At 48.4% G+C, this 17381-nt stretch overlaps 1 protein-coding gene across 1 annotated transcript in view; it reads left to right on the top strand.

The window, feature by feature from the left end:
* Window positions 1-17381, top strand: part of LOC124038976 (E3 ubiquitin-protein ligase HECW1) — a 98941-nt gene that overhangs the window by 17032 nt on the left and 64528 nt on the right. The window contains exon 5 of the mRNA XM_046354883.1: window positions 766-860. Within this exon, the coding sequence (XP_046210839.1) occupies window positions 766-860 (95 nt within the window). The remainder of the gene's footprint in view (window positions 1-765; window positions 861-17381) is intronic.

The following is a 17381-nucleotide window of genomic DNA, read 5'->3' as shown; positions in this document are numbered from 1 at the left end:
ATGAACTATAGTGCTCCATCTCTGCCTTCCTCCTCCACCAACCTGATGATGATGTCAACAAAGGGATTAGGGTTGGATCATCCTGTCAGGAAGCCTGCCATCGTCTCTGTCACTACTATTGTCTATTCCCTCCATCCACCCATCCCTCTGTCCAATCCATCCCTCCATCTAATCCAATGGGTCACGGGAAGGGCAAAAAACGACTTTGTGGTGACGTGACCTTAATCTCACCTCCTTTCTCTCTCTCTCTCTCTCTCTCTCTCTCTCTCTCTCTCTCTCTCTCTCTCTCTCTCTCTCTCTCTCTCTCTCTCTCTCTCTCTCTCTCTCTCTCTCTCTCTCTCTCTCTGTCTTGTTATCCCTTATGCTCCCTCCCTCTTTCTCTCTCTCCCTTCTCGTGACCCACTCTCTCTCTCTCTCTCTCTCTCTCTCTCTCTCTCTCTCTCTCTGTCCTCTCTCTCTCTCTCTCTCTCTCTCTCTCTCTCTCTCTCTCTCTCTCTCTCTCTCTCTCTCTCTCTCTCTCTCTCTCTCTCTCTCTCTCTCTCTCTCTGTCTTGTTATCCCTTATCCTCCCTCCCTCTTTCTCTCTCAGTATGTCTCACTCTCTCTCTTGATTTTGACACGCTCACTGGATGTGACTATTTTAGTAAAAAGCGTCGTCTGACGGTACAATTGGTTGCCATTCATTGAAACGTGTCAAGAAAAGGGCACTTAAAGTTAAAATCTCTCTCTCTTTCTCTCTCTCTGTTTCTTTCCCTCTCTCCTGCAGCAGAGACTAAGATATGCTTCAAGTATTACCACGGTGTGAGCGGAGCCCTGCGAGCCACCACACCCAGTGTGACAGTGAAGAATGCATCTGCCCCTGTGAGTGTCACCACAACACACCCTCGTCTTAACCCCTCCCCTCTGTCCTCCTCCCTAATGCTCTGTGTAGAAGTTAACCAATAGGCACAGATCGAGTAACCTATAGCCACATATTTTGTAACCTATAGGCACAGGTCTAGCACAGATCTAGGATCAGCTTATGTTGGCGTTTAAAAAAAAGAAGAGACATTTGATAAACCTATACAGACCCTACTGTAGCTGCTAGCGACCCGTAGCACTCACATCTGTAGCCATTAAGTGCCTCGAAAGGCTGGTCATGGCTCACATCAACACCATTATCCCAGAAACCTTAGACCCACTCCAATTTGCATACCGCTCCAACAGATCCACAGATGATGTAATCTCTATTGCACTGAACACTGCCCTTCCCCACCTGGACAAAGGGAACACCTATGTGAGAATGCTATTCGTTGACTACAGCTCAGCGTTCAACACCATAGTGCCCTCACAGCTCATCAATAAGCTAAGGACCCTGGGACTAAACACCTCCATCTACAACTGGATCCTGGACTTCCTGATGGGCCACCCCCAGGTGGTAAGGGTAGGTAACAACACATCCACCACGCTGAACCTCAACACAGGGGCCCCTCAGGGGTGCGTGCTCAGTCCCCTCCTGTACTTCCTGTTCACTCATTACTGCATGGCCAGGCAGTACTCCAACACCATCTTTAAGTTTGCAGATGACACAACAGTGGTAGGCCTGATCACCAACAACGACGAGACAGCCTATAGGGAGGAGGTCAGAGACCTGACCGTGTGGTGACAGGACAACAACCTCTCCCTCAACTTGATCAAGACAAAGGAGATGATTGTGGACGACAGGAAAAAGATGACCGAGCACGCCCCCATTCTCATCGACGGGGCTGTAGTGGAGCAGGTTGAGAGCTTCAAGTTCCTTGGTGTCCACATCACCAGCAAACTAACATGGTCCAAACACACCAAGAAAGTCGTGAAGAGGGCAGGACAAAACCTATTCCCCCTCAGGAGACTGAAAATATTTGGCATGGTTCCTCAGATCCTCAAAAGGTTTTACAGCTGCACCATCGAGAGCATCCTGACGGGTTGCATCACTGCCAGCTTCTACCCCCAAGCCATAAGACTCATGAACACCAAATGGCTACCCAGACTATTTGCACCCCCCCCCTTTTACACCACTGCTACTCTCTGTTGTTATCATCTATGCATCGTCACTTTAATAACTCTACCTACATGTACATATTACCTCAACTAACCGGTGCCCTCTCACATTGATCTGTACCGGTACCCCCCTGTATATAGTTTCACTATTGTTATTTCACTGCTGCTCTTTAATTACTTGTTACTTTTATTTCTTATTCTTATTTCTTATATATTTTTTTACTGCATTGTTGGTTAGGGGCTCGTAAGTAAGCATTTCACTGTAACACCTGTTGTATTCGGCGCATGTGACACATACATTTGGATTTGATTTGATTTACTATCAATGTCTGTGGGAGCACATTCCAACAATGTAGCATCCCAACATAAGACTCAAGTGAATTTCTACAATGGCAGTTGGTTTACACAGTAGCTAACTCTACAGTAATCATGTCCTCACCGAGGCCTGTAAATGCAGCCACAGACATACAAAGGAGAATTGCTGCACATAAACAGAGGGATTAGAAATAACAGGGAGAAGAGAGTGAGCAGAAGTCCTCTTTAATGAGCGAGAGGTTGCGTGCAGACCTCCCTATCTCTCATCCTCCTATCCTTGGCTGAATGGGAAGTTCAAGAGCTCTGTGGGTGGCCAGCCTCTTTCATCCTCTCCTTCTGTTGTTTTGGTTACAGGACTTCATACTGTAAGATTGTCCTTGCTGTATTCATCCCTATTTTTTGCGTGCTGTGATGCCCACACCCACTTTTCGATTGAATGCATAGTGGAATTGTAAAGTGTAATGACCATAGAGGTCCCATAATTCATAGGATATATCATTAATAGATTCTATGTCATTCTACAGTATTGCAATGACTGTCTTACCGTGTCGTCTTTTGAGAGTTGAGCTCTTTCTACCTTCTGTCTGTGGATTAGATGATCATCCAGATTGACCTGGCTCTTATTGGTGGAGTTTCTAATTTCCTAAATGCTGGAGCGAGAGTTACCTTAATTAGCTTTTCACTACATGGCACCTTTATCCTTTATTGGGCTGTGTAGAGTTTGTGAAGCACAGTTAACTACCACTTACAGCATTGTGCCCTGTTGAAGTGTGTTGAAGATGGGCTTTGAGTGCAAAGGCACTCCCTATTTATTAATATAATGACAACAATGGGGGCGAATCCCAAATCACACCCTATTCCCTATAAAGTGCACTGCTTCTGGGCAAATCTGTAAAGAGATATGTCTCTGTGTGTTTTTTATACAAAAATCTAATCAAATAATCAAATCAAATCAGATTGTATTTGTCACATGCGCCGAATAGAAAAGGTGTAGACCTGACAGTCAAATGCTTACGTACAAGCCCTTAACCAATAATACAGTTTTAAGAAAATAGCTTAAAAAAAGTAAGAGATAACAAAGCAAATAATTAAGGAGCAGCAGTAAATAACAATAGCGGGGCTTTATGCAGGGGGTACCGGTTCAGAGTCAATGTGGAGGCTATATGCAGGGGGTACCAGTTCAGAGTCAATGTGGAGGCTATATGCAGGGGGTACCGGTTCAGAGTCAATGTGGAGGCTATATACAGGGGGTACCGGTTCAGAGTCAATGTGGAGGCTATATACAGTGGGTACCGGTACAGAGTCAACGTGGAGGCTATATACAGGGGGTACCGGTTCAGAGTCAATGTGGAGGCTATATACAGGGGGTCCCGGTTCAGAGTCAATGTGGAGGCTATATGCAGGGGTACCGGTTCAGAGTCAATGTGGAGGCTATATGCAGGGGTACCGGTTCAGAGTCAATGTGGAGGCTATATACAGGGGGTACCGGTTCAGAGTCAATGTGGAGGCTATATACAGGGGTACCGGTTCAGAGTCAATGTGGAGGCTATATACAGGGGTACCGGTTCAGAGTCAATGTGGAGGCTATATGCAGGGGGTACCGGTTCAGAGTCAATGTGGAGGCTATATGCAGGGGGTACCGGTTCAGAGTCAATGTGGAGGCTATATGCAGGGGGTACCGGTTCAGAGTCAATGTGGAGGCTATATACAGGGGGTACCGGTTCAGAGTCAATGTGGAGGCTATATACAGGGGGTACCGGTTCAGAGTCAATGTGGAGGCTATATGCAGGGGTACCGGTTCAGAGTCAATGTGGAGGCTATAAACAGGGGGTACCGTCAGAGTCAATGTGGAGGCTATAAACAGGGGGTACCGGTACAGAGTCAATGTGGAGGCTATATACAGGGGTACCGGTTCAGAGTCAATGTGGAGGCTATATACAGGGGTACCGGTTCAGAGTCAATGTGGAGGCTATATACAGGGGTACCGGTTCAGAGTCAATGTGGAGGCTATATGCAGGGGGTACCGGTTCAGAGTCAATGTGGAGGCTATATGCAGGGGGTACCGGTTCAGAGTCAATGTGGAGGCTATATACAGGGGGTACCGGTTCAGAGTCAATGTGGAGGCTATATACAGGGGGTACCGGTTCAGAGTCAATGTGGAGGCTATATGCAGGGGTACCAGTTCAGAGTCAATGTGGAGGCTATATGCAGGGGGTACCGGTTCAGAGTCAATGTGGAGGCTATATACAGGGGTACCGGTTCAGAGTCAATGTGGAGGCTATATACAGTGGGTACCGGTACAGAGTCAACGTGGAGGCTATATACAGGGGGTACCGGTTCAGAGTCAATGTGGAGGCTATATACAGGGGGTCCCGGTTCAGAGTCAATGTGGAGGCTATATGCAGGGGGTACCGGTTCAGAGTCAATGTGGAGGCTATATGCAGGGGGTACCGGTTCAGAGTCAATGTGGAGGCTATATACAGGGGGTACCGGTTCAGAGTCAATGTGGAGGCTATATACAGGGGGTACCGGTTCAGAGTCAATGTGGAGGCTATATACAGGGGTACCGGTTCAGAGTCAATGTGGAGGCTATATGCAGGGGGTACCGGTTCAGAGTCAATGTGGAGGCTATATGCAGGGGGTACCGGTTCAGAGTCAATGTGGAGGCTATATGCAGGGGTACCGGTTCAGAGTCAATGTGGAGGCTATATACAGGGGTACCGGTTCAGAGTCAATGTGGAGGCTATATACAGGGGTACCGGTTCAGAGTCAATGTGGAGGCTATATGCAGGGGGTACCGGTTCAGAGTCAATGTGGAGGCTATAAACAGGGGGTCAAGTCAATGTGGAGGCTATAAACAGGGGGTACCGGTACAGAGTCAATGTGGAGGCTATATACAGGGGGTACCGGTTCAGTCAGAGTCAATGTGGAGGCTATATACAGGGGGTACCGGTTCAGAGTCAATGTGGAGGCTATATACAGGGGGTACCGGTTCAGAGTCAATGTGGAGGCTATATGCAGGGGGTACCGGTTCAGAGTCAATGTGGAGGCTATATGCAGGGGGTACCGGTTCAGAGTCAATGTGGAGGCTATATACAGGGGTACGGTTCAGAGTCAATGTGGAGGCTATATACAGGGGGTACCGGTTCAGAGTCAATGTGGAGGCTATATACAGGGGGTACCGGTTCAGAGTCAATGTGGAGGCTATAAACAGGGGGTACCGGTTCAGAGTCAATGTGGAGGCTATATACAGGGGGTACCGGTTCAGAGTCAATGTGGAGGCTATATACAGGGTTCAGAGTCAATGTGGAGGCTATATACAGGGGTACCGGTTCAGAGTCAATGTGGAGGCTATATACAGGGGTACCGGTTCAGAGTCAATGTGGAGGCTATATACAGGGGTACCGGTTCAGAGTCAATGTCTATATGTGGAGAGTCAATGTGGAGGCTATAAACAGGGGGTACCGGTACAGAGTCAATGTGGAGGCTATAAGCAGGGGGTACCGGTCAGAGTCAATGTGGAGGCTATATACAGGGGTACCGGTTCAGAGTCAATGTGGAGGCTATATACAGGGGGTACCAGTTCAGAGTCAATGTGGAGGCTATATACAGGGGGTACCGGTTCAGAGTCAATGTGGAGGCTATATGCAGGGGTACCGGTTCAGAGTCAATGTGGAGGCTATATGCAGGGGGTACCGGTTCAGAGTCAATGTGGAGGCTATATACAGGGGGTGTTCAGAGTCAATGTGGAGGCTATATACAGGGGGTACCGGTTCAGAGTCAATGTGGAGGCTATATACAGGGGTACCGGTTCAGAGTCAATGTGGAGGCTATATACAGGGGGTACCGGTTCAGAGTCAATGTGGAGGCTATATACAGGGGGTACCAGTTCAGAGTCAATGTGGAGGCTATATACAGGGGGTACCGGTTCAGAGTCAATGTGGAGGCTATATACAGGGGGTACCGGTTCAGAGTCAATGTGGAGGCTATATACAGGGGGTACCGGTTCAGAGTCAATGTGGAGGCTATATACAGGGGGTACCGGTTCAGAGTCAATGTGGAGGCTATATACAGTGGGTACCGGTACAGAGTCAATGTGGAGGCTATATACAGGGGGTACCGGTTCAGAGTCAATGTGGAGGCTATATACAGTGGGTACCGGTTCAGAGTCAATGTGGAGGCTATATATAGGGGGTACCGGTACAGAGTCAATGTGGAGGCTATATACAGTGGGTACCGGTTCAGAGTCAATGTGGAGGCTATATACAGGGGGTACCGGTTCAGAGTCAATGTGGAGGCTATATACAGGGGTACCGGTTCAGAGTCAATGTGGAGGCTATATACAGGGGGTACCGGTTCAGAGTCAATGTGGAGGCTATAAACAGGGGGTACCGGTTCAGAGTCAATGTGGAGGCTATATACAGGGGGTACCGGTTCAGAGTCAATGTGAAGGCTATATACAGGGGGTACCGGTTCAGAGTCAATGTGGAGGCTATATACAGGGGGTACCGGTTCAGAGTCAATGTGGAGGCTATATACAGGGGGTACCGGTTCAGAGTCAATGTGGAGGCTATATGCAGGGGGTACCGGTTCAGAGTCAATGTGGAGGCTATAAACAGGGGGTACAGGGGGAGGCTATACCGGTACAGAGTCAATGTGGAGGCTATATACAGGGGGTACCGGTTCAGAGTCAATGTGGAGGCTATATACAGGGGGTACCGGTTCAGAGTCAATGTGGAGGCTATATACAGGGGTACCGGTTCAGAGTCAATGTGGAGGCTATATGCAGGGGGTACCGGTTCAGAGTCAATGTGGAGGCTATATGCAGGGGGTACCGGTTCAGAGTCAATGTGGAGGCTATATACAGGGGGTACCGGTTCAGAGTCAATGTGGAGGCTATATACAGGGGGTACCGGTTCAGAGTCAATGTGGAGGCTATATACAGGGGGTACCGGTTCAGAGTCAATGTGGAGGCTATATACAGGGGGTACCGGTTCAGAGTCAATGTGGAGGCTATATACAGGGGGTACCGGTTCAGAGTCAATGTGGAGGCTATATACAGGGGATACCAGTTGGAGGCAGAGTCAATGTGGAGGCTATATACAGGGGAGTCAATGTACCGGTTCAGAGTCAATGTGGAGGCTATATACAGGGGGTACCGGTTCAGAGTCAATGTGGAGGCTATATACAGTGGGTACCGGTACAGAGTCAATGTGGAGGCTATATACAGGGGGTACCGGTTCAGAGTCAATGTGGAGGCTATATACAGTGGGTACCGGTTCAGAGTCAATGTGGAGGCTATATACAGGGGTACCGGTTCAGAGTCAATGTGGAGGCTATATACAGTGGGTACCGGTTCAGAGTCAATGTGGAGGCTATATACAGGGGTACCAATGGGAGGCTATATACAGAGAGTCAATGTGGAGGCTATATACAGGGGTACCGGTTCAGAGTCAATGTGGAGGCTATATACAGGGGGTACCGGTTCAGAGTCAATGTGGAGGCTATATGCAGGGGGTACCGGTTCAGAGTCAATGTGGAGGCTATATACAGGGGGTACCGGTTCAGAGTCAATGTGGAGGCTATATACAGGGGGTACCGGTTCAGAGTCAATGTGGAGGCTATATACAGGGGGTACCGGTTCAGAGTCAATGTGGAGGCTATAAACAGGGGTACCGGTTCAGAGTCAATGTGGAGGCTATATACAGGGGGTACCGGTTCAGAGTCAATGTGGAGGCTATATACAGGGGGTACCGGTTCAGAGTCAATGTGGAGGCTATATGCAGGGGGTACCGGTTCAGAGTCAATGTGGAGGCTATAAGCAGGGGGTACCGGTACAGAGTCAATGTGGAGGCTATATACAGGGGGTACCGGTTCAGAGTCAATGTGGAGGCTATATACAGGGGGTACCGGTTCAGAGTCAATGTGGAGGCTATATACAGGGGGTACCGGTTCAGAGTCAATGTGGAGGCTATATGCAGGGGGTACCGGTTCAGAGTCAATGTGGAGGCTATATACAGGGGGTACCGGTTCAGAGTCAATGTGGAAGCTATATACAGGGGGTACCGGTTCAGAGTCAATGTGGAGGCTATATACAGGGGGTACCGGTTCAGAGTCAATGTGGAGGCTATAAACAGGGGTACAGGTACAGAGTCAATGTGGAGGCTATAAACAGGGGGTACCGGTTCAGAGTCAATGTGGAGGCTATATACAGGGGTACCGGTTCAGAGTCAATGTGGAGGCTATATACAGGGGGTACCGGTTCAGAGTCAATGTGGAGGCTATATACAGGGGGTACCGGTTCAGAGTCAATGTGGAGGCTATATACAGGGGTACCGGTTCAGAGTCAATGTGGAGGCTATATACAGGGGGTACCGGTTCAGAGTCAATGTGGAGGCTATATACAGGGGTACCGGTTCAGAGTCAATGTGGAGGCTATATACAGGGGATACCGGTACAGAGTCGATATGTGGAGGCTATATACAGGGGGTACCGGTTCAGAGTCAATGTGGAGGCTATATACAGGGGTACCGGTTCAGAGTCAATGTGGAGGCTATATACAGGGGTACCGGTTCAGAGTCAATGTGGAGGCTATATACAGTGGGTACCGGTACAGAGTCAATGTGGAGGCTATATACAGGGGGAACCGGTTCAGAGTCAATGTGGAGGCTATATACAGTGGGTACCGGTTCAGAGTCAATGTGGAGGCTATATATAGGGGGTACCGGTACAGAGTCAATGTGGAGGCTATATACAGGGGGTACCGGTTCAGAGTCAATGTGGAGGCTATATGCAGGGGGTACTGGTTCAGAGTCAATGTGGAGGCTATAAACAGGGGGTACCGGTACAGAGTCAATGTGGAGGCTATAAGCAGGGGGTACCGGTACAGAGTCAATGTGGAGGCTATATACAGGGGGTACCGGTTCAGAGTCAATGTGGAGGCTATATACAGGGGGTACCGGTTCAGAGTCAATGTGGAGGCTATATACAGGGGGTACCGGTTCAGAGTCAATGTGGAGGCTATATGCAGGGGGTACCGGTTCAGAGTCAATGTGGAGGCTATATACAGGGGGTACCGGTTCAGAGTCAATGTGGAGGCTATATACAGGGGGTACCGGTTCAGAGTCAATGTGGAGGCTATATACAGGGGGTACCGGTTCAGAGTCAATGTGGAGGCTATAAACAGGGGGTACCGGTACAGAGTCAATGTGGAGGCTATAAACAGGGGGTACCGGTTCAGAGTCAATGTGGAGGCTATATACAGGGGGTACCGGTTCAGAGTCAATGTGAAGGCTATATACAGGGGGTACCGGTTCAGAGTCAATGTGGAGACTATATACAGGGGGTACCGGTTCAGAGTCAATGTGGTGGCTATATACAGGGGGTACCGGTTCAGAGTCAATGTGGAGGCTATATACAGGGGGTACCGGTTCAGAGTCAATGTGGAGGCTATATACAGGGGGTACCGGTTCAGAGTCAATGTGGAGGCTATATACAGGGGGTACCGGTACAGAGTCAATGTGGAGGCTATATACAGTGGGTACCGGTTCAGAGTCAATGTGGAGGCTATATACAGTGGGTACCGGTACAGAGTCAATGTGGAGGCTATATACAGGGGGTACCGGTTCAGAGTCAATGTGGAGGCTATATACAGTGGGTACCGGTTCAGAGTCAATGTGGAGGCTATATACAGGGGGTACCGGTTCAGAGTCAATGTGGAGGCTATATGCAGGGGGTACCGGTTCAGAGTCAATGTGGAGGCTATATACAGGGGGTACCGGTTCAGAGACAATATGGAGGCTATATACAGGGGGTACCGGTTCAGAGTCAATGTGGAGGCTATATGCAGGGGGTACCGGTTCAGAGTCAATGTGGAGGCTATATACAGGGGGTACCGGTTCAGGGTCAATGTGGAGGCTATATACAGGGGGTACCGGTTCAGAGTCAATGTGGAGGCTATATACAGTGGGTACCGGTACAGAGTCAATGTGGAGGCTATATACAGGGTTTACCGGTTCAGTGTCAATGTGGAGGCTATATACAGGGGGTACCGGTTCAGAGTCAATGTGGAGGCTATATACAGGGGGTACCGGTTCAGAGTCAATGTGGAGGCTATATGCAGGGGGTACCGGTTCAGAGTCAATGTGGAGGCTATATACAGGGGGTACCGGTTCAGAGTCAATGTGTCAATGTGCAGGGGCACCAGTGTCGAGGTAATTGAGGTAATTATATGGGTAGGGTAGGGTTATTAATGTGGCTATGCATATATAATAACGGAGAGTAGCAACAGCAGGGGGTGGGGGTGCAAAAGGTCTGGGTAGCCATTTGATTAGCTGTTCAGGAGTCTTATGGTTTGGGGGTAGAAGCTGTTTAGAAGCCTCTTGGACCTAGACTTGGCACTCCAGTACTGCTTGCCGTGTGGTAGCAGAGATAAAAGTCTATGACTAGGTTGGCTGGAATCTTTGACAATTTGTAGGGCCTTCCTCTGACACTGCCTGGTATAGAGGTCCTGGATGGCAGGAAGCTTGGCCCCAGTGATATACTGGGCCGTACGCACTACCCTCTATAGTGCCTTGCTGTCAGAGGCCAAGGAGTTGCCATACCAGGCAGTGATGCAACAAGTCAGGATGCTCTCGATGGTGCAGCTGTAAAACCTTTTGAGGATCTGAGGACCCATGCCAAATCTTTTCAGTCTCCTGAGTGGGAATAGGTTTTTTCATGCCCTCTTCAGGACTGTCTTGGTGTGCTTGGACCATGTTAGTTTGTTGGTGATGTGGACACCAAGGAACTTGAAGCTCTCAACCTGCTCCACTACAGCCCCATCGATGAGAATGGGGGCGTGCTCGGTCCTCCTCTTCCTGTAGACCACAATCATCTCCTTTGTCTTGAACATGTTGAGGGAGAGGTTGTTGTCCTGGTCTCTGACCTCCTCCCTATAGGCGGTCTAATTGTTGTCGGTGATCAGGCCTACCACTGGTGTGTCATCAGCAAACTTAATGATTGTTAATGGTGTTGGAGTTGTGCCTGGCCATGCAGTCATGAGTGAACAGGGAGTACAATAGGGGACTGAGCACTTACCCCTGAGGGGCCCCCGTGTTGAGGATCAGCGTGGCGGATGTGTTGTTACCTACCCTTACCATCAGGGAGAGCCCGTCAGGAAGTCTAGGATAAAGTTGCAGAGGGAGGTGTTTAGTCCCAGGATCCTTAGGTTATTGATGAGCCGTGAGGGCACTATGGTGTTGAACGCTAAGCTGTGGTCAATGAATAGCATCCTCACATAGGTGTTCCTTTTGTCCAGGTGGGAAAGGGCAATGTGAAGTGCAAAAGAGATTGCATCATCTGTGGATCTCTTGGGGCGGTATGCAAATTGGAGTGGGTCTAGGGTTTCTGGGATAATGGTGTTGATGTTGGCCATGACCAACCTTTCAAAGCACTTTATTGCTACAGACGTGAGTGCTGTCGGTAGTCATTTAGGCAGGTTACCTTAGTGTTCTTGGGCACAGGGACTATGGTGGTCTGCTTGAAACATGTTGGTATTACAGACTCAGACAGGGAGAGGTTGAAAATGTCAGTGAAGACACTTGCCAGTTGGTCAGTGCATACTAGGAGTACACGTCCTGGTAATCCGTCTGGCCCAGCGGCCTTGTGAATGTTGACCTGTTTAAAGGTCTTACTCACATCGGCCGCAGAGAGCGTGATCACACAGTCTTTCGGACCAGCTGATGCTCTCATGCGTGTTTCAGTGTTACTTGCCTCGAAGCGAGCATAGAAGTTATTTAGCTCGTCTGGTAGGCTCGTGTCACTGGGCAGCTCTCGGTTGTGCTTCCCTTTGTGGTCTGTAATAGTTAGCAAGCCCTGCCACATCTGACGAGCATCGGAGCCGGTGTAGTATGACTCGACCTTAGTCCTGTATTGACGCTTTGCCTGTTTGTTGGTTCGTCGGAGGGCATAGCGGGATTTATTATAAGCTTCTGGGTTAGAGTCCTGCTCCTGCCCTTTAGCTCGGTGCGAATGTTGTCTGTAATCCATGTTTTCTGGTTGGGGTATGTACGTTCAGTCACTGTGGTGACGACGTCCTCGATGCACTTATTGATAAAGCCAGTGACTGATGTGGTGTACTCCTCAATGCCATCTGAAAAATCCTGAAACATGTTCCAGTCTGTGCTAGTAAAGCAGTCCTGTAGTTTAGTATCTGCTTCATCTGACCACTTTTTTAAAGACCAAGTCACTGGTGCTTCCTGCTCCCGGAATCAGGAGGATAGAGTTATGGTCAGATTTGCCAAATGGAGGGTGAGGGAGAGCTTTGTACGCGTCTCTGTATGTGGAGTAAAGGTGGTCTAGAATTAATTTTTTCCCTCTGGTTGCACATTTAACATCCTGATAGAAATTAGTTAAAACTGATTTAAGTTTCCCTGCATTAAAGTCAACACAGTGTTGTGTTGTGTGTTTTGGCCAGTCATTGTGTGAGTCACTTTGTCTGCGTTGGCTTCTACCATCTCCTGTCCTTTTGCTTTGATTAGATAAACCCGTAGACCTGTCGTTGCATACTTCTTAATTCAACATTGAACGTTGGTCCTGGCTGGTAGTGCAGTGTTTGACCTAAGCTAGGCTAGCTATAGTGTTACCGCGGCTGCCTGCCGTTGTGCTGGCGTGGCCACCAGAAGTGCTGATCACCTCTAAACCTGATCTGACTACTGTATTCCTGGTTTAAAATAACCTCACCTTGTCAGAGGGAGAGAGAAGGCTTGAGTGGTTGAGCTGGAGTACACATCAAACGGACATGGGCAGAGGAAGGGGACCCTAGCTTCAGTGCTTCACTACAGTACTGAAGCCTGTCAGGAAGATAGATGATGGAGTGGACATGCTCGGCCGCATTGGACCGATGAGGCGAAGTGTGTTTGTGTGTGTCTGTGTGTGTGGTGTGTGATTCATGGAGAGACAGCCAACAGCCGTGACTGATGGTGTCTCCGAGACGCACTGAGAGGAGGAGGAGGAGGAGGACTCTACTCACCTGGCTGGCCTGGGTAATAGATGGCCAGTTCATTTCTCTCTGCTTCTTGTACTATCTTGTCCTCTCTTCCTCTACCGCTCACTCTCACCCTTTACCTCTCTCTCTCTCTCTCTCTCTCTCTCTCTCTCTCTCTCTCTCTCTCTCTCTCTCTCTCTCTCTCTCTCTCTCTCTCTCTCTCTCTCTCTCTCTCTCTCTCTCTCTCTCTCTCTCTCTCTCTCTCTCTCTCTCTCTCTCTCTCTCTCTCTCTCTCTCTCTCACTCTCTCCACTCTCTCTCTTCCTATGTGTGACAGTATCTATTTTGTTAACTCCTGGTAGTGTTCTGCTCTATTCTGCCAGAGGGCATAACGCTTGAAGTTTGAAGACACTTGTCACTTAGTGTATTAAATCATTTATATTCAGCGTAGGCGTCGTCTAAGTAGCAGGTGTCAATCTAGTAGTTAAATGATAGTATTTCTGTATCAAAAATGTACAAAGTGGTTTTCACTTTAACTGTCATGTGTTGTCGCTTGCATACTAACCTCAGGCTGTAGGAGAGGTGGCTGTGTACTGAGATAAGGAGCCTGTCAAATCAGAGAATCAGTGTGGAACTGTCCCTATCGTCTTTTCTGTTTCATCTCAGATCACACACACAGACACACACACACACACACACACACACACACACACACACACACACACACACACACACACACACACACACACACACACACACACACACACACACACACACACACACACACACACACACACACACACACACACACACACACACACACACACACACACACACTGTGTTATCTGTGTTCTGTGTTACTGGCTTGGCGATTCCTCTCTAGGGACTCTCCTTCCAAGAATGTGTACTAGATTACAAATGGCTTGACTGAGAAACCCACAGCCATAATAGTATGCAGACATCCACAGAGCGGGGCAGTAAACCTGATAACCAGTTCTTCCCATCCATCAGTGTACCCATACTGGTATAATGCCAGAGCCCACAGGAGGTCCCAGACATATTGGGTCGCCGTTGTGGGCATCTGCATCTGCAGGGAAGAGATTTGTTGCAGTGAATTAGGGGTGGGGGGGGGGGGGGTAGAGCTTTATTTATCATCAGTGTTATCTGCCCATCGCCGTCTGTGTGACTCTCTTTGCCTCGCTTCTCCAGATGAACTGGGCCCTCTTTGCTCCCACTCTTTCATCACTCTCAAAGTCCTCTATTACATTAGAAAGGAGGTGAAGTTATTTACAAAATAACTTTGTAAAGTGTTTGGCTCGGGTCTACCTCCATTGAATAGTTACTGTAGAGTAGTATGTATAGCTCTTCATTCAGGAGAGGCAGGCTGAGAAGCTTGGTTCTCCCTCTGTCGTGTGATCGGCGGTGGGAGTGTGTGTGGTTGCCTGCTTTGTCCATTTTGAGGTTTAAATGTGTCTTTGCAGCTTTGAAACTGAGACAAAGTGATTGTGTCTCTATGCTCTCTCTGTGTGTGTGTGTGTGTGTGTGTGTGTGTGTGTGTGTGTGTGTGTGTGTGTGTGTGTGTGTGTGTGTGTGTGTGTGTGTGTGTGTGTGTGTGTGTGTGTGTGTGTGTGTGTGTGCGTGCGTGCGTGCGTGCGTGTGATAGAGATGGCACATGATGGCACAGGTTTACATCCCAGCTCTGTGGATGTCAGCATACATTGTGTTGTTTACTATTATGGCTGTGGGTTTCTCAGTCAAGACATTTGTAATCTAGTACACATTCTTGGAAGGAGAGTCCCTAGAGAGGAATCGCCAAGCCAGTAACACAGAACACAGATAACACAGTGTGTGCGTGTGTGCGTGTGTGCGTGTGTGCGTGTGTGCGTGTGTGCGTGTGTGTGTGTGTGTGTGTGTGTGTGTGTGTGTGTGTGTGTGTGTGTGTGTGTGTGTGTGTGTGTGTGTGTGTGTGTGTGTGTGTGTGTGTGTGTGTGTGTGTGTGTGTGTGTGTGTGTGTGTGTGTGTGTGTGTGTGCGCGCGTGCAGGGCAATGCATCTATGTTGGCATAAAGTATATGTATGTATGCGTCTCTGTCCTCACTGTGTCCTGACTATTTAGTCTAAGCCGTGCCATGCGCTGAGCTGACAGGACCGCTGTGTAAGCTTTTCACTCAGTGGGGCGCCAGCCTTAGCAGTCAGCAGAGCAGCCGCACTGCAGAGGAGAATCCCCCTCCTCTTCTCACTCTCTCTCCCTCTGCCTTTGAATCTGACGCTGCCTCTCTGAATCTGACTCGACCAGTTACTCCCATCAATACCTCACTGGCCCTAGTCTGGCCGCAAGTCAGAGTAGGTTCACCTGGGCCATGGCCAAAGGCTTTTTGGGGGGCGTCAGGGGTGGAAAGACAAAGCACCGGTGTAAAATCCTGCAGTGGAAAAGGGACATATCATATCAAATCAAATTGTATTGGTCACATACACATGGTTAGTAGATGTTATTGCGAGCGTAGCGAAATGCTTATGCTTCTCGAGCCGACAGTGCAGCAGTATCTAACAGGTAATATCTATCAACTCCACAACAAAACTAATATCTAACAAATTCCACAACAAAACCTAATACACACAATCTAGTAAAGGAGTGGGATAAGAATATATACATGTAAAATATATAGATGAGCAGTGATAGAGCGGCTAAGATGCAATAGATAGTATAGAATAAATAGTGTAGGATACAGTATACAGTATATACATATGAGATAAGTAATGCAAGATATGTAAACATTCTTAAAGTGACATAATTAAAGTGACTAGTGTTCCATTTATTAAAGTGATATCAAGTCTGTAGGTAGGCAGCCGCCTCTCTGTGCTAGTGTTGGCTGTTTAACAATCTGATGGCTTTGAGATAGAAGCTGTTTTTCAGTCTCTCTGTCCCAGCTTTGAAGCACCTGTACTGACCTCGCCTTCTGGATGGAAGCGGGGTGAACAGGCAGTGGCTCGGGTGGTTATTGTCCTTTATGATCTTTATGACCTTCCTGTGACATCGGGTGTTGTAGGTGTCCTGGAGGGCAGGTAGTTTGCCCCCGGTGATGTTGTGCAGACCGCACCACCCACTGGAGAGTCCTGCGGTTGTTGGCGGTGCAGTTACCGTACCAGGCAGTGATACAGCCCAACAGGATGCTCTCGATTGTGCACCTGTAAAAGTTAGTGAGGTTTTGAAGAGGTGCTGTTGCGCCTTCTTCACCACACTATCTGTGTGTGGACCATTTCAGTTTGTCGGTGATATGTACTCCGAGGAACTTAAAACTTTCCACTGCTGTCCCTTCAATATAGATAGGGTAGTGCTCCCTTTGCTGTTTCCTGAAGTCCACAATCATCTCTTTTGTTTTGCTGACATTGAGTGAGAGGTTATTTTCCTGACACCACACTCCGAGGGCCCTCACCTCCTGTAGGCTGTCTCGTCGTTGTTGGTAATCAAGCCTACCACTGTTGTGTGGTTTTGTGAATATGTTGCGTGCTAAATGCTATGCTAAATGCTAAGCTAGCCATCAGCACTCTTACACAAATGATTGATTTTCTATGGTTCAAAAGCATATTTAGAAAATCTGAGATGACAGTGTTGTTAAGAAAAGGCTAAGCTTGAGAGCAGGCATATTTATTTCATTTCATTTGCGATTTTTAGAAATCGTTAACGTTGCGTTATGGTAATGAACTTGAGGCTGTAGTCACGATACCGGATCCGGGATGGCTCGGCGCAAGAGGTTAACAGCATTCTTACATAGGTATTCCTCTTTTCCAGATAGGATGGGGCAGTGTGCAGTGTGATGGCGATTGCATCATCTGTGGACCTATTGGGGCATTAAGAAAATTGAAGTGTGTCTAGGATGACAGGTAGGGTGGAGGTGATATGATCCTTGACTAGTCTCTCAAAGTACTTCATGATGACAGAAGTAGTCATATAATTAAGTTACCTTGGTTTTCTTGGGAACAGGAACAATGGTGGCCATCTTGAAGCATGTGGGGAGAGCAGACTGGGATAGGGATTGATTGAATATGTCCGTAAACACACCAGCCAGCTGGTCTGCGCATGCTC

This window comes from Oncorhynchus gorbuscha, linkage group LG07 (assembly GCF_021184085.1).
Source record: "Oncorhynchus gorbuscha isolate QuinsamMale2020 ecotype Even-year linkage group LG07, OgorEven_v1.0, whole genome shotgun sequence".
NCBI classification, from domain to species: domain Eukaryota; kingdom Metazoa; phylum Chordata; class Actinopteri; order Salmoniformes; family Salmonidae; genus Oncorhynchus; species Oncorhynchus gorbuscha.
The sequence above is the reverse complement of the archived record's forward strand: the minus strand, read 5'-3'. Positions and strand labels throughout refer to the sequence as shown.